This window comes from Pogona vitticeps, chromosome 1, assembly GCF_051106095.1.
Source record: "Pogona vitticeps strain Pit_001003342236 chromosome 1, PviZW2.1, whole genome shotgun sequence".
Lineage (NCBI taxonomy): Eukaryota > Metazoa > Chordata > Lepidosauria > Squamata > Agamidae > Pogona > Pogona vitticeps.
In genome coordinates this window covers 267,116,253-267,137,163 of record NC_135783.1, presented here as the reverse complement: position 1 = coordinate 267,137,163, position 20,911 = coordinate 267,116,253, and the positions used below count along the sequence as shown (strand labels likewise).

The window sequence follows — 20,911 nt, the reverse complement described above, 5'->3', positions numbered from 1 at the left end:
TGTTCAGGAACGAATGACTAGCAGATTCCTGAACTTTCAGTAGAGTTTTCTGTTGTAGAGAACTTAAAAAAATCACTGTCATTCAGGTTTGACCATTAGTTTTGGAAATGTTACTGATCCTTACATGGATGAGATGTTTTGATCAATAGGTACTCTAATGGCTTCAGACACAGATTACCAATGCAACGTCAGTAGAAAAATGGGGAGTAGAAATATCATGGCCTATCAATCACTTACCATATTTGCCGGTGTACAAGACAACTTTTTGGCCCTGAAAAATATGCCTCCAGGTGTGGGAGGGGGTCATCTTGTACGCCGGGTGCATGTCCAGCAAACCCTCCCTCTCTCCCAGCGAAGTCACTTACCTGGTAGCAAGACCAAGTAGAGCCCTGCTACTAGCCTGGGAACAGCCTGACTCTAGCGCCGAACAGCTGTCGGAACAGCAGAGAGGCGGCAGCCATTTTGAGATGCGACCACATGGCTGCTGCCTCTCCAAAAGGAACACCTCTCTGCTGTTCCTTCTTCTAGCAAACCCTGGCTCTCTCCGAAAAGGAACCAAAAGGAGCAAAAGGAACTCTCCCCATGATGCAGCCAAAGCAGAATCACGCATGCGGAAGAGGGGGTAGTCTTATACAGCAAGTATATAACAAACTCTACATTCTGAGTGGGGATGTTGGGGGTGGTCTTATACGCCTAGTCGCCTTATACACTGGCAAATACGGTAACTGTGTTACATGTGCAACTTGAGTTCTGGAGATACAAAATAGCAAGGAACCTTCACCACCATTTTGTGCAGTGAATTTTGCTGAGTGGACCTTCTTGATCTTTTAAAACCATCCATTTTGAAGGAACAGGGGTTTAACAAAAACACATAGTAAAAAAATTGGTCTACACAGTCAACTCATACCTGGAAGAAAAATCCGAAACAGTAGTGATAATAATGCTTGTGTTCTCCTTGGGGCTCTCCTCTGGTATTTCCCTGATAAAACTCCCACTCAGTGTACCAGGCAAATGGAAAAAGATCATGTAGAAATTCAAAAGAATGTGTATGCTCCCCTCTCTTTTCATCTAGTATGTGCCCTACAATATTTGCATTTATTTCTGAATGTGCAGTGATATTGAGGGGTAGGGATGCTGAATGCAAATACCCTAAATCAGGGAAGATGACATAAAAATGTAAAAAAAAGTGCATATAGGAATAGCTTCACTGAACTTTCACATACAAAGTGTCACTGTTTTGGGTTAGCCTTGCTAACTCTTCAAATACTGTATCTGTTCATGGTAACAGGAACAAGAGGACATCACAGGAGTTCGTCCCTCAGTGGCTGATTTGCAATTGGCCTAATTAGAATATTGGCACTGTTTGAGGCAGTTTTTGTGACTCTGACCCTTCTGTCCATGCTTGTCTTGAACTGCCACACCCAGAAAACATCTTTCTGATGGGGAAGTGGAGACATCCTTGTGATGTGAACAAGAATTAATACTATTGGCATCCCTTCCTTTCCATATGATTTGTGATGTGTAGCGACATGAAGTTCTTCTACCTGTTGTACAACAGCCTTAAAATTTTATCTCAGTACATACTGATGACCCTTGCCTCCTTTGTCCTCTGCTCTCTAGCCTTCCTCAAGATCACTCACTCAGATGGTGATACCAAAACACAACTATGTAAGAAACGTAACCTCACACTGATTGTGAAGGCAAAAGGAGCCCACTTTAATGTTGAACATCTTCTCTTTCGAACAGTTGCTTACAGTCCTGCTCCACATTGCAAGAAGACAGTGAGAGGGAAAGTAGGGCCTCAATTCTGCTTCTGTTGGGGAAGCCATGGCAACAGCCAAAGAATTCCAAAAGTCTGAATATCCAGGGGTATCCTAAACCCCACCATTGGATCTTCCACTTATATCTTAGAACACAGGAGAGCATCCAGGTATAGTTCAAAATCCTTCTGATGTTTCTCACTCATAAAATGGCAACTGTGCAACAGTTCTTCCCCTCCAGCAGCCCACTTCCACGCCCATGCAACCAATTTCATGACGAGGTGCACAAAGAAGCACCTGCAGGGAGGCAGCAGGGAATTGTTATGTTATTATCCTTACATGATCATTTAAATAAGTAGGATTCTGGACATACATTTTGTATTAATTTATCATTAAAACATAAGTGGCCGCCTAGAGTGGTCGCAAGACCAGATAGGCAGGATATAAAATAAAATAAAATAAAATAAATAATTAGAATAGGAGTATATTTTGCATGGAATGGGTCTCAGTGCTATTTGAAAATACATTCAACTGAAAGGCAAAAATCATTTTAATCTCTTACTAACCTTCATACCCATATAACTACATAAACAAGACATAACCTTCTGAATTCAAATATAGTTTATCTCCATTTCCACTGGAACTCAATTATACCTTTGCCTAGCAGCAAACAGACCTATTGTAATATTATTTTTCTTATGAATAACCTGAATTATTTAGCATCTTTCTGTCTGTTTCATTAGTGCATTTTGTCACCCATATTTCAGTATTGTGCTACCTGCTTCAGAGCTTTGCAGAATTTAATTCAAGTATCCTTATTCTTTATGTAAATCTTAAGTAAGATGATATAAAGAGTATTTTATTTTATTTTATTATTATTGTTGCTATTATTTTGCATCAGACAAAAGCAAGATTAATCATCTTTTTATCAATGTTTCATCAGGGACGAATGCTCAATTTAGTACTTTCCAAATGAGATACAAATGAGGGAAGTAAAAGATGTCTGAAGTGTTGAAATCTAATTGTATATTTTCAGCACTTAACCAGTTTTCTACTCTAATCAAGCTATTCCCAATATTCCTTTAATTCTGTCTACAAGTAAACAAGCCTACAGGTGGCTTAGCTCTAACACAACAGTGTTCAAATTTATTCAAAGAATCTTGATATTAAATCCTTACACTTGAAAAACATAGATATCCTTCTTAAAACTTGTTAGTTTTCATACTATTAACTTTTATTTTGACAGTGCTGGCCACACCTTCCAGGAAATACAACCTCAACAAACCGGAGATAAATAGGTCAGATATCATTCAAGAAATCTGTCATTTTCATATGCTCATTTTTAAAAACTCCAAAGTGGTTGATAAAATTAAATTGCAAAAACAAAAATCACTCCCAGAATATTTGATTACACCTTGCTGGGTGCGGTTTAGGTATATGGCTGCAGAACCAAAGGCTCTCTTTAAGAAAAGCCAGTGATGAAGAATCCATCACATTCCATAATAGCCCACTCCCAATATTTCCTAAGTATTGCGTAATATTTAATGATTTCTTGTAATTTCAATCCTTTGTTTTTGGTGCTATGCCCTTGAGACACAAAAAACAATGTTTGCTCTATCTTCCATGTCACAGCTTTCAAATATCTGAAAATCAGGCTTAACATCCTAAGTACTGTACATATTGCAGTATCTTCACTTTTCACTTTCCTCAGCACAATGCAGGGTAAACAACATGCACCCACCCCCAGGAAACCTGGCCACCTACCATCCCCACAGTCCAAAAAAAAGTCTTACTGGACTTTCTAGAGGACGTGTGTAACTGTTCTGACACATTTTGAATGGCCTCCAGCGTCACTGCTCCACCAAATACCCAAACATTTTTTAAAAAATGAAAATAAAAATGTTTTTCACCACTAGAAGGAGAAAGGCAGCTTTTTAATATTAAAAAAAAACATTTTGAGGTGGTAGCTACAGGAAAAGATATGGTCCTTCAGTGTCCCGCAACTGATATGAGCAGTTCCCATCCTTCTGAAGATTACATATCTCTTGTTCTACTACAACCAATTGCAAGAGGGCATAGCCACTTGCATCTAAAGTTCCCCATGTTTTCCACCTTGTTGACCTGTTCTTTTCTGTTAGCGAAGATCAGGTCCAAGATAGCTATCCTCTTGTCACTTTTCTCATCTTCTGGAAGATAATTTTATCAGTGAGACAAATGAGGAGTTTGCTGGCCATTACACTCCTGGCTGACTTGGGGGACTCCACAGACACCACGGTACAGTGGACCCTCGACGTACGCACGGTTTGACATGCGTACTTTTCGAGGTAGGGATTTCTCTGGCCGCAAGATTTCAAATCAACTTGAGGCCAGAGAATCAACCTACGGACCGGAAGGGGGACGTGAGGAAAGTGCCAAATTCAAATTTGGCGCTTTCCCCGCCTCCCCCTTCCAGTCCATAGGCCGCTGTGCCTCCGGATGCCTTCCAGGGCTTCTCCGCTGCCATGGGAGGCATCTCGGAGGCCCCCCTGCCGCCGATCGACCCTCTGAAGCATGATTGGCGGCAAGGGGGACCTCTGAGAGGCCTCCCATGGTGGCGGGGAAGGCCTGCGGAGGTCCCCCTCACCGCCGATCTTGCTTCAGAGGCTCGATCAGTGGCAAGGGAGACCTCTGCAGGCCTTCCCCGCCACCATGGGAGGCCTCTCAGCGGTCCCCCCCCCCACTGATCGTGCTTTGGAGGCTCAATCGGCGGCAGGGGAAGGCCTGTGGAGGTCCCCCTTGCTGCGGATCGAGCCTCCGATGCAGGCTTTCCCAGGGTGGACCGGGCCTACCAGGGGAGTGCTTTCCCCGGTAGGCCCGGTCTACTCCCCGGGAAAGCATCGGCAGGGAAGCCCTCGGACCGTGGTGATGGTGGCAGCGAGGGACCTCTGAGAGGCCTTTGGCAGCGACGGGTAAGCCCTCAGAGGCCTTGGGGAGTAGTGATGGCGGCCGGGGACCCCTGGAAGGTTTCAGAAAGGTAAATTCTATTTATTTTCAAATTTTTTGTGTGTGGAGGGTTCTTGGGCCGGTTATGGATTAAATGGTTTTCAATGCATTCCTATGGGCAATGCATTTTCGACCTACGGACACCGTTCCAATATGGATTAATTCCGTAGGTCAAGGGTTTACTGTAGTTGAAGTCTTAACTAATACACCCTTGTGTTCAAGCAGCCTGACCTAGGAGAGCATCATACAAGTGTTCAGCCTGACTCAGATGTCTGCAGCAGATCCCCATAGTTTTCTTCCTCCATGATATTTATGCAGATATTCCCTACCAGCCCTCCACCTTACAAGTCATGAATCTCCTTGCAGACACATGCATAAATTACATATAACACTGCTCCTCCATGTTTGTGTAGTATATTCTTTTTGAGTAAGTTGTCCCTTTCAGATACAACATTCAATTTAACTCTCTCTGTGGGAGTTCCTAAGATGGATGCAGCAATGACACTGTGCAGCATTTTAAGCAATTCCTATCTACTTAGGCATTCAACAGACTACTTTTCCTGCTTAATATACCTACAACTCCTTCAAGGATTTTTTTTAAAAAAACTAATGAACATCTAAGAGGACAAAATAATTTCTGCATTTAAAAATACTCTTTTGCATGAAGCATTTTTTCGTTTTAATCCACGATTAATTTAAGAAGCTCAGTCTGAAGGTGAGTTTACTGACACTAACTGTAAAGCCTATTACCATATTACCATGCCCCTCCGCCTCCTTCAAGGGTCAAAATTAGGGGGTCGTTTTATACCTTGGGGGTCGTATACACGGGAAAATATGGTATGTAGATTAGGGAAAACATAAACACAAATACGCAAGAAAATTGCCTCCTGCAATTTTCACTCCTTTGGAGGTCTTACTGAAACCTCAAAAGGAGTGAAACATATCCTCATTCAAAAATGGAGAAGTGCAGGCCTAAGACTAACAATCACAAGCAAACCAAAATTACATGTGCAGCTATTTTTAAAAATCACTTTCCCTCTGAAAAGGCAGCTCATGTATTTCACCAGCATTTTAATCATAACCCAGCTCTATCTTTATCTGTCAATTTCAATATGTCTAATCCTTCTAAGGTAAACGACTACCTCTGCCTTGTGACTGTCACTCGACAGCCAAAATTGGCAGGGAAGAGAACGGAGAGGCGTTTCTTGTGTTGCCATTTAGAGCTCTCTGTAAGAATTTGGAACTGCACAACATTTTATTAAAAACAAAGAGCAATGTTGTTTACTCATCTATGGAGAGTCACATTGGTAGCATCTTGATGATTTGTATATGAATAAGAGCTGCAGAGCCAAGTATGTCCTGAACTTGGATCTAATTGCATTGACCAGAAGATAAAAGGGGCGAGGAAGGGATGGGACATTCTAACAAACTTCATATCCACATAAGCTTTGATGCTTCCATGATAGAAGTAAAATCATATACTGTATCTCTAGTTTCTCGTGATGAAAATACGCACCCAGCGTTGTTATGGCAGCCATTGCCCATTAGCAGTTTTCAGAGAGGAAGCTGTTTTAGTTCGTTTCACAAATAATAAAAAGGAGCTTTAGCAGCACCTTAATACAAACTTTATTTCATTGTGAGCTTCCTTACATACCATCCACTTTCTCAAACACAGCATGCACCTGCACCAGTGAACTCATACTAAAATAAAGGTGTTAGTATTCAAAGTGTTACTCTTTTTTGTCTCTGCTTTATTTAAGTTTTTTTGTTGTTGTTGTTGCCCATTATGAGATACTGGGTAATAAATTTGGTAAGTCCATCGAAATACATAAAAATGAAAAAGGAGGTTACAGAAGCAATGCAAGTGATACTAAAATACTATTAGGAATTGCTGGGCACAAACTGACAAAACAATTAGCACATCAACTAAACCAACTTAGTCCTGTAGCTCAAATGTTCCTTTCCCTTCACCAGTATGGTGTCAAAAGTACTGTAATTTCATTTCACAACTCAGAAACAGTGACAAAGATTCAGTAAACTATTAAGAGCATCTTACACCTCAGTCCTCAACTACATTTATTTTGCAGAAAGTCCTACTGATTTAAGTAAAAATAAGTACTGGACTAATGAGAAATGAAATGTTAACAGGCTTCTCGACTGCCTTGTACCTTCAAATGACAACAGCAACAGAGATGAAAACATAAGCCTAATTTCTGTGAAATATGCAGCACAATTAACTCTAGTTCCTCCCTTTACATTGAACAGTAGTAAAACAATACAAGATGTTTGTCCCTTGCAATCAAGTGGCCCTGCATAAGATCTTGTTATTACCCAAGATATAACAAGGACATTCTGCCCCACCATGTCATCCAATTGTCAACGCAAGAGACCTAATTTATTATAATTATCTGATACTTTTATGAGCTCGAGGCTATTTAAATAAACAGGAACTCATTTTTACCAAGACCTCCAGGTTCACTTCTTGATTACACCAAAACATAACCTTCAACAACGCAGCAGCAGCTGCAAAAAGCCAAAGGGAGCCATAGAAAGCAAGTGTGTGTGTAAGCGATTTTCGCCCACTGGAACCGTCGGTATGCCTTCGCATTAGCGATCCAAAAAACCGGATCGCTATGCAAATTCATCGTTATACGGTGCGCTCGTTAAGTGAGGCACCACTGTATATACTAGCATTTAAGTTTTGACCAAACTTCAGGAGGCAGTGGAAGACAGGAGGGCCTGGCATGCTCTGGTCCATGGGGTCACAAAGAGTCGGACACAACTTAACAACTAAACAACAACAACAAAAGCATTTAAATGTTCCAACAAAAAGGTCTTTTGTTGTTTTTCCATTATATAAATACATAAATATATTCATGATATTTTCAGAGAATGAAGTTTTATCTGCCCTCTTAATTGATATCAGGCCAAAACCAAAAGAAAATTTTTAAAAAATGCAAAAACATTATGGCAGCTTACAGACTAACTTATATTTTCATGAGGGCAAGTCCATTTCAATAGATAATTCTTCATATAGATTCTACTTATTTTTTGAAAAAAATGTTTACAAGGTTTCATTCTGTTTCGATTTCAGGGCTGCGTACAACATAAAACATGAATCAAAACATAAAATAAGACCAAAATGATGATTACAAACTATTACAAATGCCCTAATACCTTGTTTTACCAAGAACTGGGGGGAGGGGGAAACCACTGCAACAGAGGTACCAGCCAGGTCTCTTAAGGAGAGCATTCCATAATCAGCCCCACTCCCTTAGGAACAATGTACCTTGCATAAGAAGGCACAACCCAGTACAATAAATACTGCAGTTTCTTGAACTACATATAAGCTAAAAACATATATTGACTTTGCCACCAAACACTCTACTCATAGCTTTTTTTACAGGAAGACACATAATAGCAATCAGGCTCCCCTAAGAAACAAATTGCCTACCCAACTGTTGAGTAGTGCTTTCCAACTCTAGCTTTGAAAAGCATTGGGAGCAGTCTTTGTTTATGTGTGATAAATCTGCGCTATGCCCGCATTTCAGACGTTTATTTGAGGCTAGTATTATTATACAATTGCTATATACATAAGGAGGGATTGTTGCTGTTGTCAAATTGTCAAATGGCAAGGTTTTATTAACATCCTGAAAGGAAAATAGGTACTGAGGGACATCCATGGTTTATCAGGATTATGAGGGTGAGCAAGGAGAAGAGATATCACTGGCTAGGAGATTTGAAAAGGAACATTGAGACTTAGAAGAAAGACATTTAGAGGTAAAATGTTTCTAGTCAGAAGAACAGACATATGTCAGGAAACTGCTACAAAAGAACAGTTTTGGATAAAGGGAAAAATAAATACTGTAATTAAATTGGTAGGAAAAGCCCTCTCCCCTCTGCCTTGGCTGTCTCTAGCAAGCACGTAGTTCCTATGACCTCGTAGCACCACTCTGGCAGCCATTGATGATGATTAAATCCTCTGCGAGCCAGCAAAAAAATTAATGCAACTTGCTAGGCATGTTGGACACCTTACTATTCCCTATACCACCCCATGGCTGGTGTGCAATATGTTCCAGCAAAAATAGTGCACATCTTTATTAAATTTGGTGCATCCTGCTAGTTCGGTACACAGCCTGTGTAGATTCAATAAGATTTTGAATTCAAATAATGTATGATTTCCTTCCTTTCAAATCAACGGGGTAATGTCGGTGAATATAAATCTTTTGGGGGATAAAAGGTAAAAAAGTTCCCTGGCCCCTGCTCTAGGTCATGGGTTCTCAACCCCGTCCGTTTTTTTTTGCTGGAACAACAGTTGGGTAGGCAATTTGTCCAGTACCAGGCCATGGCCTTGGCAGGACTGGACCATGGAGACAGATCTCTCCCCCCACACGCATGCCCCCCATGCACGCACAAATGCACGAACGTCCCCCATGCACACACACACCCATGCATGCACAGACGTACACATGCCCCCTACATACACGCATGGACACATGCACATCCCCCACATGCATGCCCAGATGCACGCACACACCCCAAATGCACACACAGACACCTGCCCACCAGCCCCACATGCATGCTAAATCAGTCTGTGGTGCCCAAAAGGATGAGGACCGCTGCACTAGGTGGTAGAAGGACCAGTATTAATCGTGTCTGGCAGGATTAAGTAGCCTACCTAGATCCACATGGACATTACGTATGTGAAGTGCTATTATTAGCCATTTATCCATATTCATGTTGACATCCAACAGAACCTTGTGTGTGTCTTAAACCTGTACAGTGTTTACTAAACTAGCAAACTGAACATAACTGTGCTTTTCAGATCATACTAGGAAACACATGCATCAGATACATCAACACCTATAGATATTTAACGCAGTTATTGAATAACATGTTTTCTTTAGCATTTATGTGTCAGATCACACACTGAAAGCATACGTCCCAAATAATATTTTTTTATTCCTTGAAACAGATTATTTGATTGTTTAAAACTAAAAGCCAAGGAGGCTTATATGGCGTGACACAACCCTTCAGATAGCCTGGACCCAAGCCATATAGAGTGATATAGGTTATAACTGACACTTTGAATTGAGCCAGTAAATAGAATTTGTTGTAACAAGGAAGGTATATGCTCCCTTTAACTAATGCCAGTCATCAGTATTATTGCAACATTTTGTACCACCTGAAGTTTCTGAACACTCTTCAAAGGCAGCCCTACATGTAGCACAGTGTTCCTCAACCTTTTCTGTAGTGCGGACCAGCGGAGCCTCTGAGGGAGGTGGGGCCGCCCCTTGAGCTCACGCATTCCCCTTCCTCCCGCCCCCGCAAGCACTTCCCTCCCCACAGTTGCTTTGCAAAGGAGCTCTGAGGAGGGGAGTGCATGCAGGGGGGGCAGAGGGAGGTCTTTGCAACTTCCTGGCTCTTGCCCACCCCCGCCGCTGCCGCTCCTGGGAAGAGAGCAGCCGGAGCACCCGGCCATGCTATTGCCTCTCGGTTCCTGGCTATCCCACCCCCCTCCTCCGCTGCTGCCGGGAGGAGAGCAGACAGAGCACCCGGCCATGCTCTTGTCTCCCGGCTCTGGCCCACCCCCACCCCCCGACAACAACACTGGTCCGCAAAGGCAGACCTTCCGCCCGCTCCGCACACACTTCCCTCCCCACAGTTGCTTTGCACACGCAGGGCACTTGCATGAAAGGGGGATGGAGCGATCACGCTGGCAAGCACGCCCGCAAAGCAGCTCTGGGGAGGGGAGTGTGTACGGGGGGAGGTCTGTCTTCGCTGCCTTACGGTTCCACCACCCCCTCTGCTGTTGGCTCTTGGCTACCCCCCGCCCCCACTGCTACGAGTGTGTGCAGGGGAGGGGGGCTGGCGGGAGGTCTGTCCTCACGGCCCAGTCAGGGTTAAGTCACGGCGGACCGTCAATGGGCCGCGGACCGGGGGTTGACGACCTCTGATGTAGCACATTATAATAATCCAGGCAGGAAGTAGTACCAGCTTTAACTATGCAAATACACTCCTGGCTACTCCTGAAATGTGTGCCTTAAGATTCAGGGTTAAATCTAGGAATATATCCAAGCTGCAGACCTGAATTTTCAGGGTGGGTGGGTCCAGCCCTGTCTAGTACAGGCTGAATTGCTATTTCCTAGTCAGTCTTTTGACTGCCCAGGAGTATATCTGTCTTGTATAGATTAAGTGTCTGTTTGTTTAACACTATTAACACCAGACATTGATCTAAACCGAGAATGGCTTCCCTAGAACTGGATGGAAATGAGTGAGCAAGTTGGATGTCATCAGCATACGTGTGGCACTAGTCCCCCAAACGCCCTCTACAACATCTCCGAGGGATTTCATTCATAGATTAAGTAGTGGATTTGCTGGTGGATTTGCTTTAAATATAATTGATTTAAATTACAATTTAAATTAAATAATCAGTTTTTGACTAATTGACTTTAATCCACCCTGTTAACAGAACTGAACCCATAAGCCAATGGAGCATAGTATAGATTTCCAGCAGGACTACCTTCTGATCTCAACTCTCAAAGAAGGACTGGAACAGTCCTTCCTGGACAGCTGTAAAGCAAAACCTCCAAGATTCATCCCACAGAAACAGCCCAGAAAGATACCATAGTACAGTGGTGCCTCGCTTAACGAGCGCACCGTATAACGAAGAATCCGTATAGCGATCCCTTTTTGGGGATCGCTATACGGAGCTGCCCCAATCGCCGCACTCGCTTTGCGACGATGGCCGTGGACGACCCGAAATGCCCCCCCCCTGCAGCGTTTTCACGACCTCGGTAAGCAAGGGGAGGGCGCGAAAACACTGACAGGGGGCCATTTCGGGTCATCCGGCGGCCATTTTGGAGCCGCCGAACAGCTGTTTGGCAGCTCCAAAATGGCTGCCAGACCAGCGAAAACATCGCTGGAGGGGTAAGTTTTGGCGCCTATTGGAACGCATTAAACTAAGTTTAATGCGTTCCAATAGGCTTTTCCTGCCCCGTACAGCGATGTTTTCGCATAGCGAAGGTTAATCCGTTCCAGGTTAACCCTCGCTGTGTGAAACATCGCTCAATGGAAAGTAAAAAGCCGAATACTCACCGTTGTGCGATGTTCCTCTATGGCCGGCAGCCATTTTCGCGCCCTCCCCTCGCAGAATGAGGGCGCGAAAAGGCTGCGCACAGCCATTTTGGGGCGCGCGGAACAGCTGATGGGCGGGGCGCTTCGTCGCGAAGTGGGCCCCCTCTTAGGAGCTTTTGGTGGCGCGTTCTATGGTGTCTGCTGCCGGCCACGCTAGGTAATTGTTCTGTTGTGTTGTGGGGGGCACTGCACAATACTGAATGCAAGTCTGCACTTTAATTTAATTATTAAATAACCTCCATGGCTCCTGTTTTACTTGTGGCTGCCTATACGGGTACAGCTGATTGGCGGGTCGCAAAGCGAAGATCGGTAAGCGAACCGCTTACCGACCTTTGCTCTGTGATTTTCCCCCTATCTAGGTGCCGTTTTGCGATCGCATTTTCGATCGCAAAAACGGCATCGTTGCGCGGATTCGTCGCTCTACGGAGCGACCGTTGCGCGAGGCACCACTGTATTGAAAGCTGTGAAGAGGTCCTGGAGATCCAGCAGGGCCTCAGTCCTCCTCTCCAGTTCCTGCCACAGGTCATGCACCAAGACAACCAAAACTGTCTCCATTCCACAGCCAGGCCTGAAACCAGACTGAAATGGATCTAGATAATCCATTTCATCCAGGAACCTCTACAACTGAGAACCCAATACACACTTCAATACCTTGACCTAAAATGGAACGTTAGAGACTAGATGGTAATTGTCCAGAATAGTGGGATTCAAGGAGGGCTTTTCAGCAGCTCTCCTTTTTGCAGCATGTGCAAGTGAAATGCGTGCTGCCGAGCACCCTAACATGCAGAAGTACAGAACTGGAGAAAGGAAAGAGAAAACCCCTCAAAAATGGACTAGTACATAAGGCATCAGATCAGTCATTGCATCAGGAGGGAGAATGTTCCCCATGTCCCAGGACAGGAGGAGGCACCAGGTGGGGTGGGGGTAATTACAACACTCACTTGTTCATCATTCCCTCCACAAACAGACTCTAATGCAAGAGGAGAAACTGCAGCACTCCAGATGTCGCTGGAATTGCCCCTATTGCTCCTGACCAACATCTATGTTGATGGTGACTGGAATTTAGTTTCCACCTTACTCAGGGATTACCCAATTTTTTTTTAATTTAATTCACCAAGTCAGTTTTTTGCCCTATTTTATTTGCACTTTCCTACCGAACCACCTGGGTTGCTACCAAGCAATTCCCCAGCACTATCCCCAAACCAAGAATGGAAAAGTTTTTGCTTGGTTAAAAAAAATACACACAACAACCAGCCATCAGACTCCTGGCATACCGTTAGAACACTGTCTCCTGCTTCTGTGTTTAGTGGGAAAGTGCCACTTAGTTGGGCCTCTCATTACAAACTTCCTCAAGTTTGCATATAAATGAAGGAAGCCAACAAATGTCATTCAACATTGGCCTTCTTTCCTAATATCTGCAATAAATACACTTGTCATTGTACAACTCCATGGAAGAGAGAAAGGAGAGACCGCCTCTATGTGTGCCTGTACTGCAACAGGCGTTTTAAAGTGTGCTTTCTCCACCTCTGATTGCGTCTGGACAACACTGAAGCCTGCCAGCGCTTCACAAAGCGAGTGTGGCGTAGCTGCCCGCCCTTCGTGCCAGGGCTCATATAAAATGCCCTTCAAGCACTGCATTCCCATTCTGGGGTGGGGGAACGGCTTCAGCTCGCGGCCTCCCAGAGACAATCTGGCCTCGGAAGATCTCCAAGGCGGGCCAGGAACAAAGATGCGCCTGGGAGTTCCGCCAACCCCGCCCGCTGCGCCCCCGCAGGGTCTGAGAGGTCCCGCCTCAGACCCCTTCGAGGAAGAGCACGGATGATGCCTAAAACTGGAAAGAAGTCTAAATTTGGCTTCCGGAGGCGGAGAGAGTGAGAGCGAGCGAGCGAATTTCCCGGGCTCCTCAGACCAAATAAACAGAGGAAAGCAGCCCAGCCCAGCCCAGCCGCCGCTCGCTCCAGGCGGCAACATTTTTCAGGCATGACGCAGGCGGGCGGACGGGCAGGCGAGCTCCCCCGAGGCGGCACTCCCAGCCCGGCGCCCCCAGACCAGGCGCCCTTCGGCGCCCCACAGACCGCCCCCTCCGCTCGGCTGGAGGCCTGTGCCTTCTCCCTCCTTCCCTTCCACGCCCCTCCCCTTGCCTTCTTTTAAAGGCGCCGCAGTGTCTACCCGGCGAGCCTCTGGCCCATGTGGGGCTCTTCCCGCCCCGCTTCCCTGCGCTTTGCCTCCCGCTCTTTCGCCGGGTACCTACGTACCTTCTTTCGCTTTCTTCCTCCTGGCCAGCGTGCCCCCGAGTTTGCCCAAGAAGGAGTCGTCTTTCTTCCGGGACGGGGGCGACTTCGGGGTGGGCGACTTGGGGGACGAGGGCGATTTCTGAGGAGACGTGGCCATGGCGGTGGTCCCGCAAACGCGCGCCCGAGCTCGGCGAAGAAAGAACCGGCCGCCGCTCGAGTCAGTCACAGGCTGCTGGTCCTTATTCCCAACGGAAGCGGAATTATTCCAAGCATTTGAGGCTGTTCTTGTTCTTGCTCGCCCTTCCTCCCTCCCTCCTTTCCTCCTCCTTTCCTCCCTCCCTCTCTCTCTTTCTCCCGCGCACACCCAGGGAAGGGTTTTCCTGTTCCTCCGAGGCGCGCAAGGGTCGAAAGCAGCCTTTCGGGAGCTAGAGTTATTATGGGGCCGTCCCCGGTCCCTTCCCTCCCTGCCTCCGCCTCACCCCGAAATTGTAAGCTCTGGTCTGCGATAAGTTTTTAAGTCAGACTAAATCGGAACTAGAAGACGTTGCAGCCCTTGTCGTCCCCGTGCAAGTTCACTGGGGAACGAATCCCAGAGTGTTTTCCGTAGGGTTTAGGAGAACAGCTCGATCGTATGTATGGTTGCTTTACTTGGACAAATCCCACTAAATTTTATTGGGATTATAAAACAGGGTTGCCCTCCTAAGCATTACTAGTGTTTAAATTGGGCTCTTTTTGAAGGCTGAAGTCAGCACCTTTCTGAATTCATAGTTGGATCTAGGGTCTGGGTAAAAGGAGAATGCATGAAATAAAAAATGGGTCCTCATGATTTATATCATTTTTAAATGGGAGAATCTTTATAAAAACACTAGCAAATCATACATCTCCTCTAAGTCGACGGACTACACCACAGAAATTATGCGTCCATCAAGGCATGGCTTTGCAGTGGCGTAAAAACATGGCTATGAGTCACGGATCCTCATGAGTCCACATGATTTTTATGTAGGCTCATCTCCAAGCCATTCTCCAATTACAGAGCCTATTGGTGCCAAGAAGCTACACCACAGAAACCATGGATCCATCAGCACATGGCTGTGGTACAGAATCCACCTGATTTTTACATAGGATCTCCCCCAATCCACTCTCCAATCATAGAAGCCAAGGCCCACAGATTAAAAACGAAATCGTGTCCATCAGCATATAACTTTGCAGTGGCACACTAAGATGGAATGCCATGGATCCACATGATATATAGGATCCTCGCCAAAGCACTCTCTCCAATCATATGCACCATTTGTGTCTGTCGGCTAAACCCAATAAATCATGAGTTCAACGGCCTGTGATACACAATGGAACTGGAGGAATTGATATGTCTTCTACTTTTGATACCTGACGAGTAATTTCTATGTTGTAGTCTGTAGACACATGGTCTATGAAATGACAGTGGTTTAGGGAGAATTCCATCTAGAAATCATATGAACACATGTGGATCCCTGCCTTGAATTCAAGTTTTTGTGTCACAGCAAAGCCATGTGTCAACAGATCCAACCATTTATGTGGCATAATCTGCCGGCATAGATGGGATCAATGATTTGATGGTGATTTGACAAGGATCCTGTGTAAAAATCATATGAAATCCTTAGGATCCATTCTTGGTTTCATGGATCCACTTGTTACCCCAACCCCATAGATCTCATCTATGCCCACAGACTACAACACAGAAGTAATGGATCCTGCAGCATATGAATTTGCAGTAGTGCAAAAACATGAATCTAAGGCACTGATCCTCATGATTTCCTACTATTTTTAGATTAAATTTTCCCTAAACATCCATCAGGTCTTGGAAACAAATTGTACCCACAGACTAAAACACAGAAATTGTGCGTCCCCCAGTATATGACTTTGCAGTGTCACAATAACACCAAGGCACAGATTCTCATGGATCCAAATGATTTTTATGTAGGATCATCCTCAAACCGCTGTCCAGTCATAGGTTTCATCTGTATCCACACACTACAACCCAGATTTTCATGGTTTCTTCAGCATGTGGCTTTTCAGTTCTACAAAAACATGCATGCAAGGTATAAATCCTTTTTGATCCACATGAGTTTTATATCAGTCTATTAGCAGAGAAGTATTCAGTGATTCAGCATGGTAATCAGTATTCCCTCTAAAGAAACGAAGAGGGCCCAAGAGGATTCTTGCCATGGTTTCTTTTTACTCTAGTACAGAAGGGAAGTATAAGAGTTATAGTTTCAATAGTTCATTTTTTTGAGCATGAGTGCTGCATAAAGAACAAGCTGGGCCACAGTTATTGCCCAGGACCCATGCTCATGGGCCATGGTACTAGCGTCATCTGGCAATTTGGGATTTTGATGTTCAGTCTATTAGCAGAGATGGGATGTGTGACTTGATGTTAGTTTGGGGAGAATCCCAATTTAAACTCCTGTGGTCCATGATCTGATATGTGTTTGGTTTTTTTATTTTGTTTTTGTTTTTTTGCATCATGAAGATACTGTGTTTTTTATGCTTCACTCTATGAGTACAGATGGATCCACAATATCTATCTACAGTGGTGCCTCACTTAGCGATGTTAAACTGTTCCGGAAAAAACATCGCTAAGTGATTTAATCGCTAAGCAATATTAAAAAGCCCATAGGAACATATTAAAACGTGTTTAATACGTTCCTATGGGCTAAAAACTTACCTTAAAGTGAAATTCCTCCATAGCTGCGGCCATTTTGGGTGCCTCTAAAGCGAGGCAAAACAGTGGTGGCCATTTTGTTTTTGCAGCGGCCATTTTGGAACCGCCGATCAGCTGTTTTAAAAAGTTCGCTTTGCCATGATCGCTTTCCCGCGATCATCACAAAGCGAATTTTACCCATAGGGGACATCACTAAGCGATCGCTCCAGCGATGGCCAAAAGTCCATCGCAAAGAGATTTCATCGCTCAACAGCTCTATCTGTCTGTCTGTCTGTCTGTCTGTCTGTCTGTCTGTCTGTCTAATCTATCTATCTATCTATCTATCTATCTATCTATCTATCTATCTATCTATCTATCTATCTATCTATCTATCTATCTATCTATCTATCTATCTATCTATCTATCTATCTATCTATCTATCTATCTATCTATCTATCCTTCCTCCCAACTAGTGGCGAGGCTACTATGGGTACAAGTAGCATATTATAAACATAGGTTAGGCATCCTTCAGTCTCAACAGACTATGGTAACGTGCTCTGTATGGAGGACTTGGAACAGCATCTAGTGTGGCTGAGAAGGCCAATTCGAGAGTGACAATCCCTTCCACACTGAAGACAAATACAATCTGTCCCCTGTCCGGCTCCCTGATTTTGCTGCTTTTGTGACTTCCTCTTTGCCTCGGCCTGCTGAACAAGTGTCTCTTCAAATTGGGAGAGGCTATGCTGCACCGCCTGCCTCCAGGCTGAACACTCAGATGTCAGGGTTTCCCATCTGTTGAGGTCCATTCCTAAGGCCTTCAGATCCTGCTTGCAGTTATCCTTGTATCGCAACTGTGGTCTCACTCTGGGGCGATTTCCCTGCACCAGGTCTCCATACAGGAGATCTTTTGGAATCCGACCATCAGCCATTCTCACGACATGCCCAAGCCAACATAGACATCGCTGTTTCAGTAGTGTATACATGCTAAAAATTACAGCTTGTTCTAGGACTACTCTATTTAGAACTTTGTCCTGCCAGGTGATACCAAAAATTCATCGGAGGCAACGCATATGGAAGCTGTTCAGCCATGCACAAAGGGTCCAGGACTCACTGCAATACAGGTATGCGCTCAGGACACAGGCTCTATAGACCTGGATCTTGGTATATGCCGTCAACTTCTTATTAAGCCATACTCTCTTTGTGAGTCTAGAGAACATGGTAGCTGCTTTGCTAATGCATTTATCCAGCTCGACATCTAAGGAGAGGGTGTCCAAGATCATTGAGCCAAGGCACACAAAGTCATGAACAACTTCCAGTTCTTGAGTGGAGAAGGTAATAGAGGTGAGTCCATGCCCTGGCCCATGATTTGTGTTTTCTTCAGGCTGATTGTTAATCCAAAATCTTGGCAGGCCTTGCTAAAGCAATTCATGAGTTGTTGGAGGTCTTCAGCAGAATGGGCAACAACAGCTGCGTCAGCGGCAAGGAGAAAGTCCCGCATGCATTTCAGCAGGACTTTGGTCTTCGCTCTCAATCTAGAGAGTTTAAAGAGCTTTCCATCTGATCTAGCCTGGTGATACCTTCTGTTGCAGTTCTAAAGGCGTGCTTCAGCATAACAGCAAAAAAGATCCCAAAAAGGGTTGGCACGAGGACACAGCCCTGTTTCACTCTGCTTCAGATGTCAAAGGGATCTGATGTTGAGCCATGAAAAACTACAGTGGGGTCTCGACTTACAAACTTAATCCGTATTGGAAGGCGGTTCGTAAGTCGAAAAGTTCGTATGTCGAATCTGCATTTCCCATAGGAATGCATTGAAAATCATTTAATCCATATCTGCTCTTTTCTGTCCATAGAAACTAATGGGAAACTAAATAAGAAGCTGCTATTCCGCCTTCTGCCACTAGAGGGGGATATTTTTCTTTTTTTCTTAGGTCAAGAAAAGTTCAGGAAAGGAGGGGGGAGGCAGGGAACAGTTTTAAAAGCACTTTTGAAATCTTTTTTTCCAATGAAGCCAATTTTAGAGCATGTCTTAAAACATGTTGTGCTGATGTTTTCAGCACAAAGACACACAGGCAGGCTTTTTAGGTGGTGATCAAGTCTCCCCAAGCCTCTTCAGAGCCAGCCGATCAGCTGTTCGGCGGGGAGAGGAGGGGGCAGGAGCAGAGAAAAGCACAAGGCTGCCAGGCTCCCTTCTGGGTGTCAGCTTTTATCTGTTTGCTGCTCTTTTTCCTGCAGTTCGGGTGCTACCAAGGCCTGGTAAGTTACTTTCTTTTATTTATTTTTAAGTTGCTGACCTTTTTTCCCCCTCCAGAAGCCTCAAAGGGGAGGAAGGGGGCACTTTTTTTCCTGTTCATAACTCGAGGGATGTTCATGTGTTGAGTATGTAATTTCCTATCGGGCGGGTTCATAAGTTGAAAAGTTCATATGTAGAACCGTTTGTAAGTCGAGACCCCACTGTATAGTGCCCTTCATTTCCTCAGGAAAGGACCTGATGATGTTAAGGAGACGAGGTTCACATCCAGTCTTGGAAGTATTTTACAAAGGCCTTTGTGAGATCTATGAAGGCAACAAAGAGCAGCTGTCGTTGTTCCCTACCTTTCTCTTGCAACTAAGAGAAAATACCATGTCAGTGGTGGATCATTTAGCTCAAAATCCACACTGTGATTCTGGATAGACTCCGTCTGCAAGCACCTGGAGCCTCTTCAGCACAACACGGGCAAGCAGCTTCCCTACAATGCTGAGAAGAAAGATGCCATGGTAGTTATTGCAGTTGCCCCTGTCTCCTTTGTTCTTATACAATGTGACAATGTTTGCATCTTTCATGTCCTGTGGTACTCCACCTTCCCTCCAGCAAAGACAAAAAATTTTATACAACTCGGTGGTGATGATCTCTTTAGCACTTCAGAACTTCAACAGGGATGTTATCCTTCCCAGGTGCCTTGGCAGAGGTGGTGGAATCCAAGGCCACTTTTATTTCTGCTAAAGTTAGTTTGATGTCCAACTCTTACAAGACAGGCAGGCACTCAATGTTATTTAATGCCTCTTCAGTTACTACATTCTCTCTGGAATATAGCTCAGAGTAGTGCTGCACCCAGTGTTCCATCTGCTGTGCTCGGTCCTGGATGATCACACCTATAGCGGACTTCAAAGGAACAGATTTCTTCTGTATTGGACCTAAAGCCTGCTTGATACTGACATACATTCCCTTGGTGTTACCTGTGTCCGCTGCTATCTGTATCTGAGAGCAGAGCTGAAGCCAATAATCATTAGAACATCTCCTGGCAGCCTGCTGGACTTTGCTATGAGCAAGTAAAAGAGCCTGCAAGTTGTACACGCCAGGACAGGTTTTGTATGCTGCTAGAGCTCTCCTCTTTTCCTTGATGGCTGGCATCAGCTCTTCCGAACAGACTTCAAAGCAGTCTGCCGTCTTTTTGTTCTTCTTGACAAATGTGGACAAGGCAGTGTTATAAACAGCGTTCTTGAAATGTTCCCATCGTTCAAGTGCATTTGCATCAGCTGGGCCTGGAAGGGTTTCCTCAAGCACTTGGTCAAATTCCTCCACTTTTCTTTGATTGCGAGTTTTGCTGATGTCAATATGTGGTCTTCCTTCCTTTTTTATGTGATACAGTCCCTTTGTTTGCAGTTTTACTCTACTACACACCAGGGAGTGATCAGTGTCTGTATACTGATACTATAAACATACAAAAGCAATAATATCATGTGAAACAACAAATAGAAAACATAATCAATACTATTAAAGAAAAAAGTACAAAAATTGATTAAAAATATAGTAATAATAGCCAGCAAACACAAACAAATTCACAGGCAGAAGAGAGGGAGAAAAAAGAAAAACCAACTTCTCAAGATAGGATTAGTCTGGAGTGAGGCCATAAAAATCTTGTGAAAACAGCCAAGTTTTAATTTGTATCCTAAAACCAAGGGATGGATCTAGTTGCACCTCAGATGGGAATGAATTCCAGAGTGGCCACCACAGAGAAGGCCTGGTTTGAGGTGACAAATTTCTTAGCCTCTCTCAGGGTTCCCACAACCCAGTATATGAGTGGCAGGTAGACATTTTGATGGAGAAGCACTCAAATAGATAGCAAGTACTAAACCGTTAA

General features: G+C 44.5%; 1 protein-coding gene across 1 annotated transcript in view; it reads right to left on the bottom strand.

Moving 5' to 3' along the window:
* The window catches only part of PARVA (parvin alpha), a 93,299-nt gene extending 78,879 nt beyond the window's left edge, over window positions 1–14,420 (bottom strand). Inside the window, exon 1 of the mRNA XM_020797225.3 lies at window positions 14,135–14,420. Coding sequence (XP_020652884.1) covers window positions 14,135–14,270 — 136 coding nt within the window. The 5' untranslated portion in view covers window positions 14,271–14,420. The remainder of the gene's footprint in view (window positions 1–14,134) is intronic.
* Between the last annotated feature and the right edge of the window lie 6,491 nt (window positions 14,421–20,911).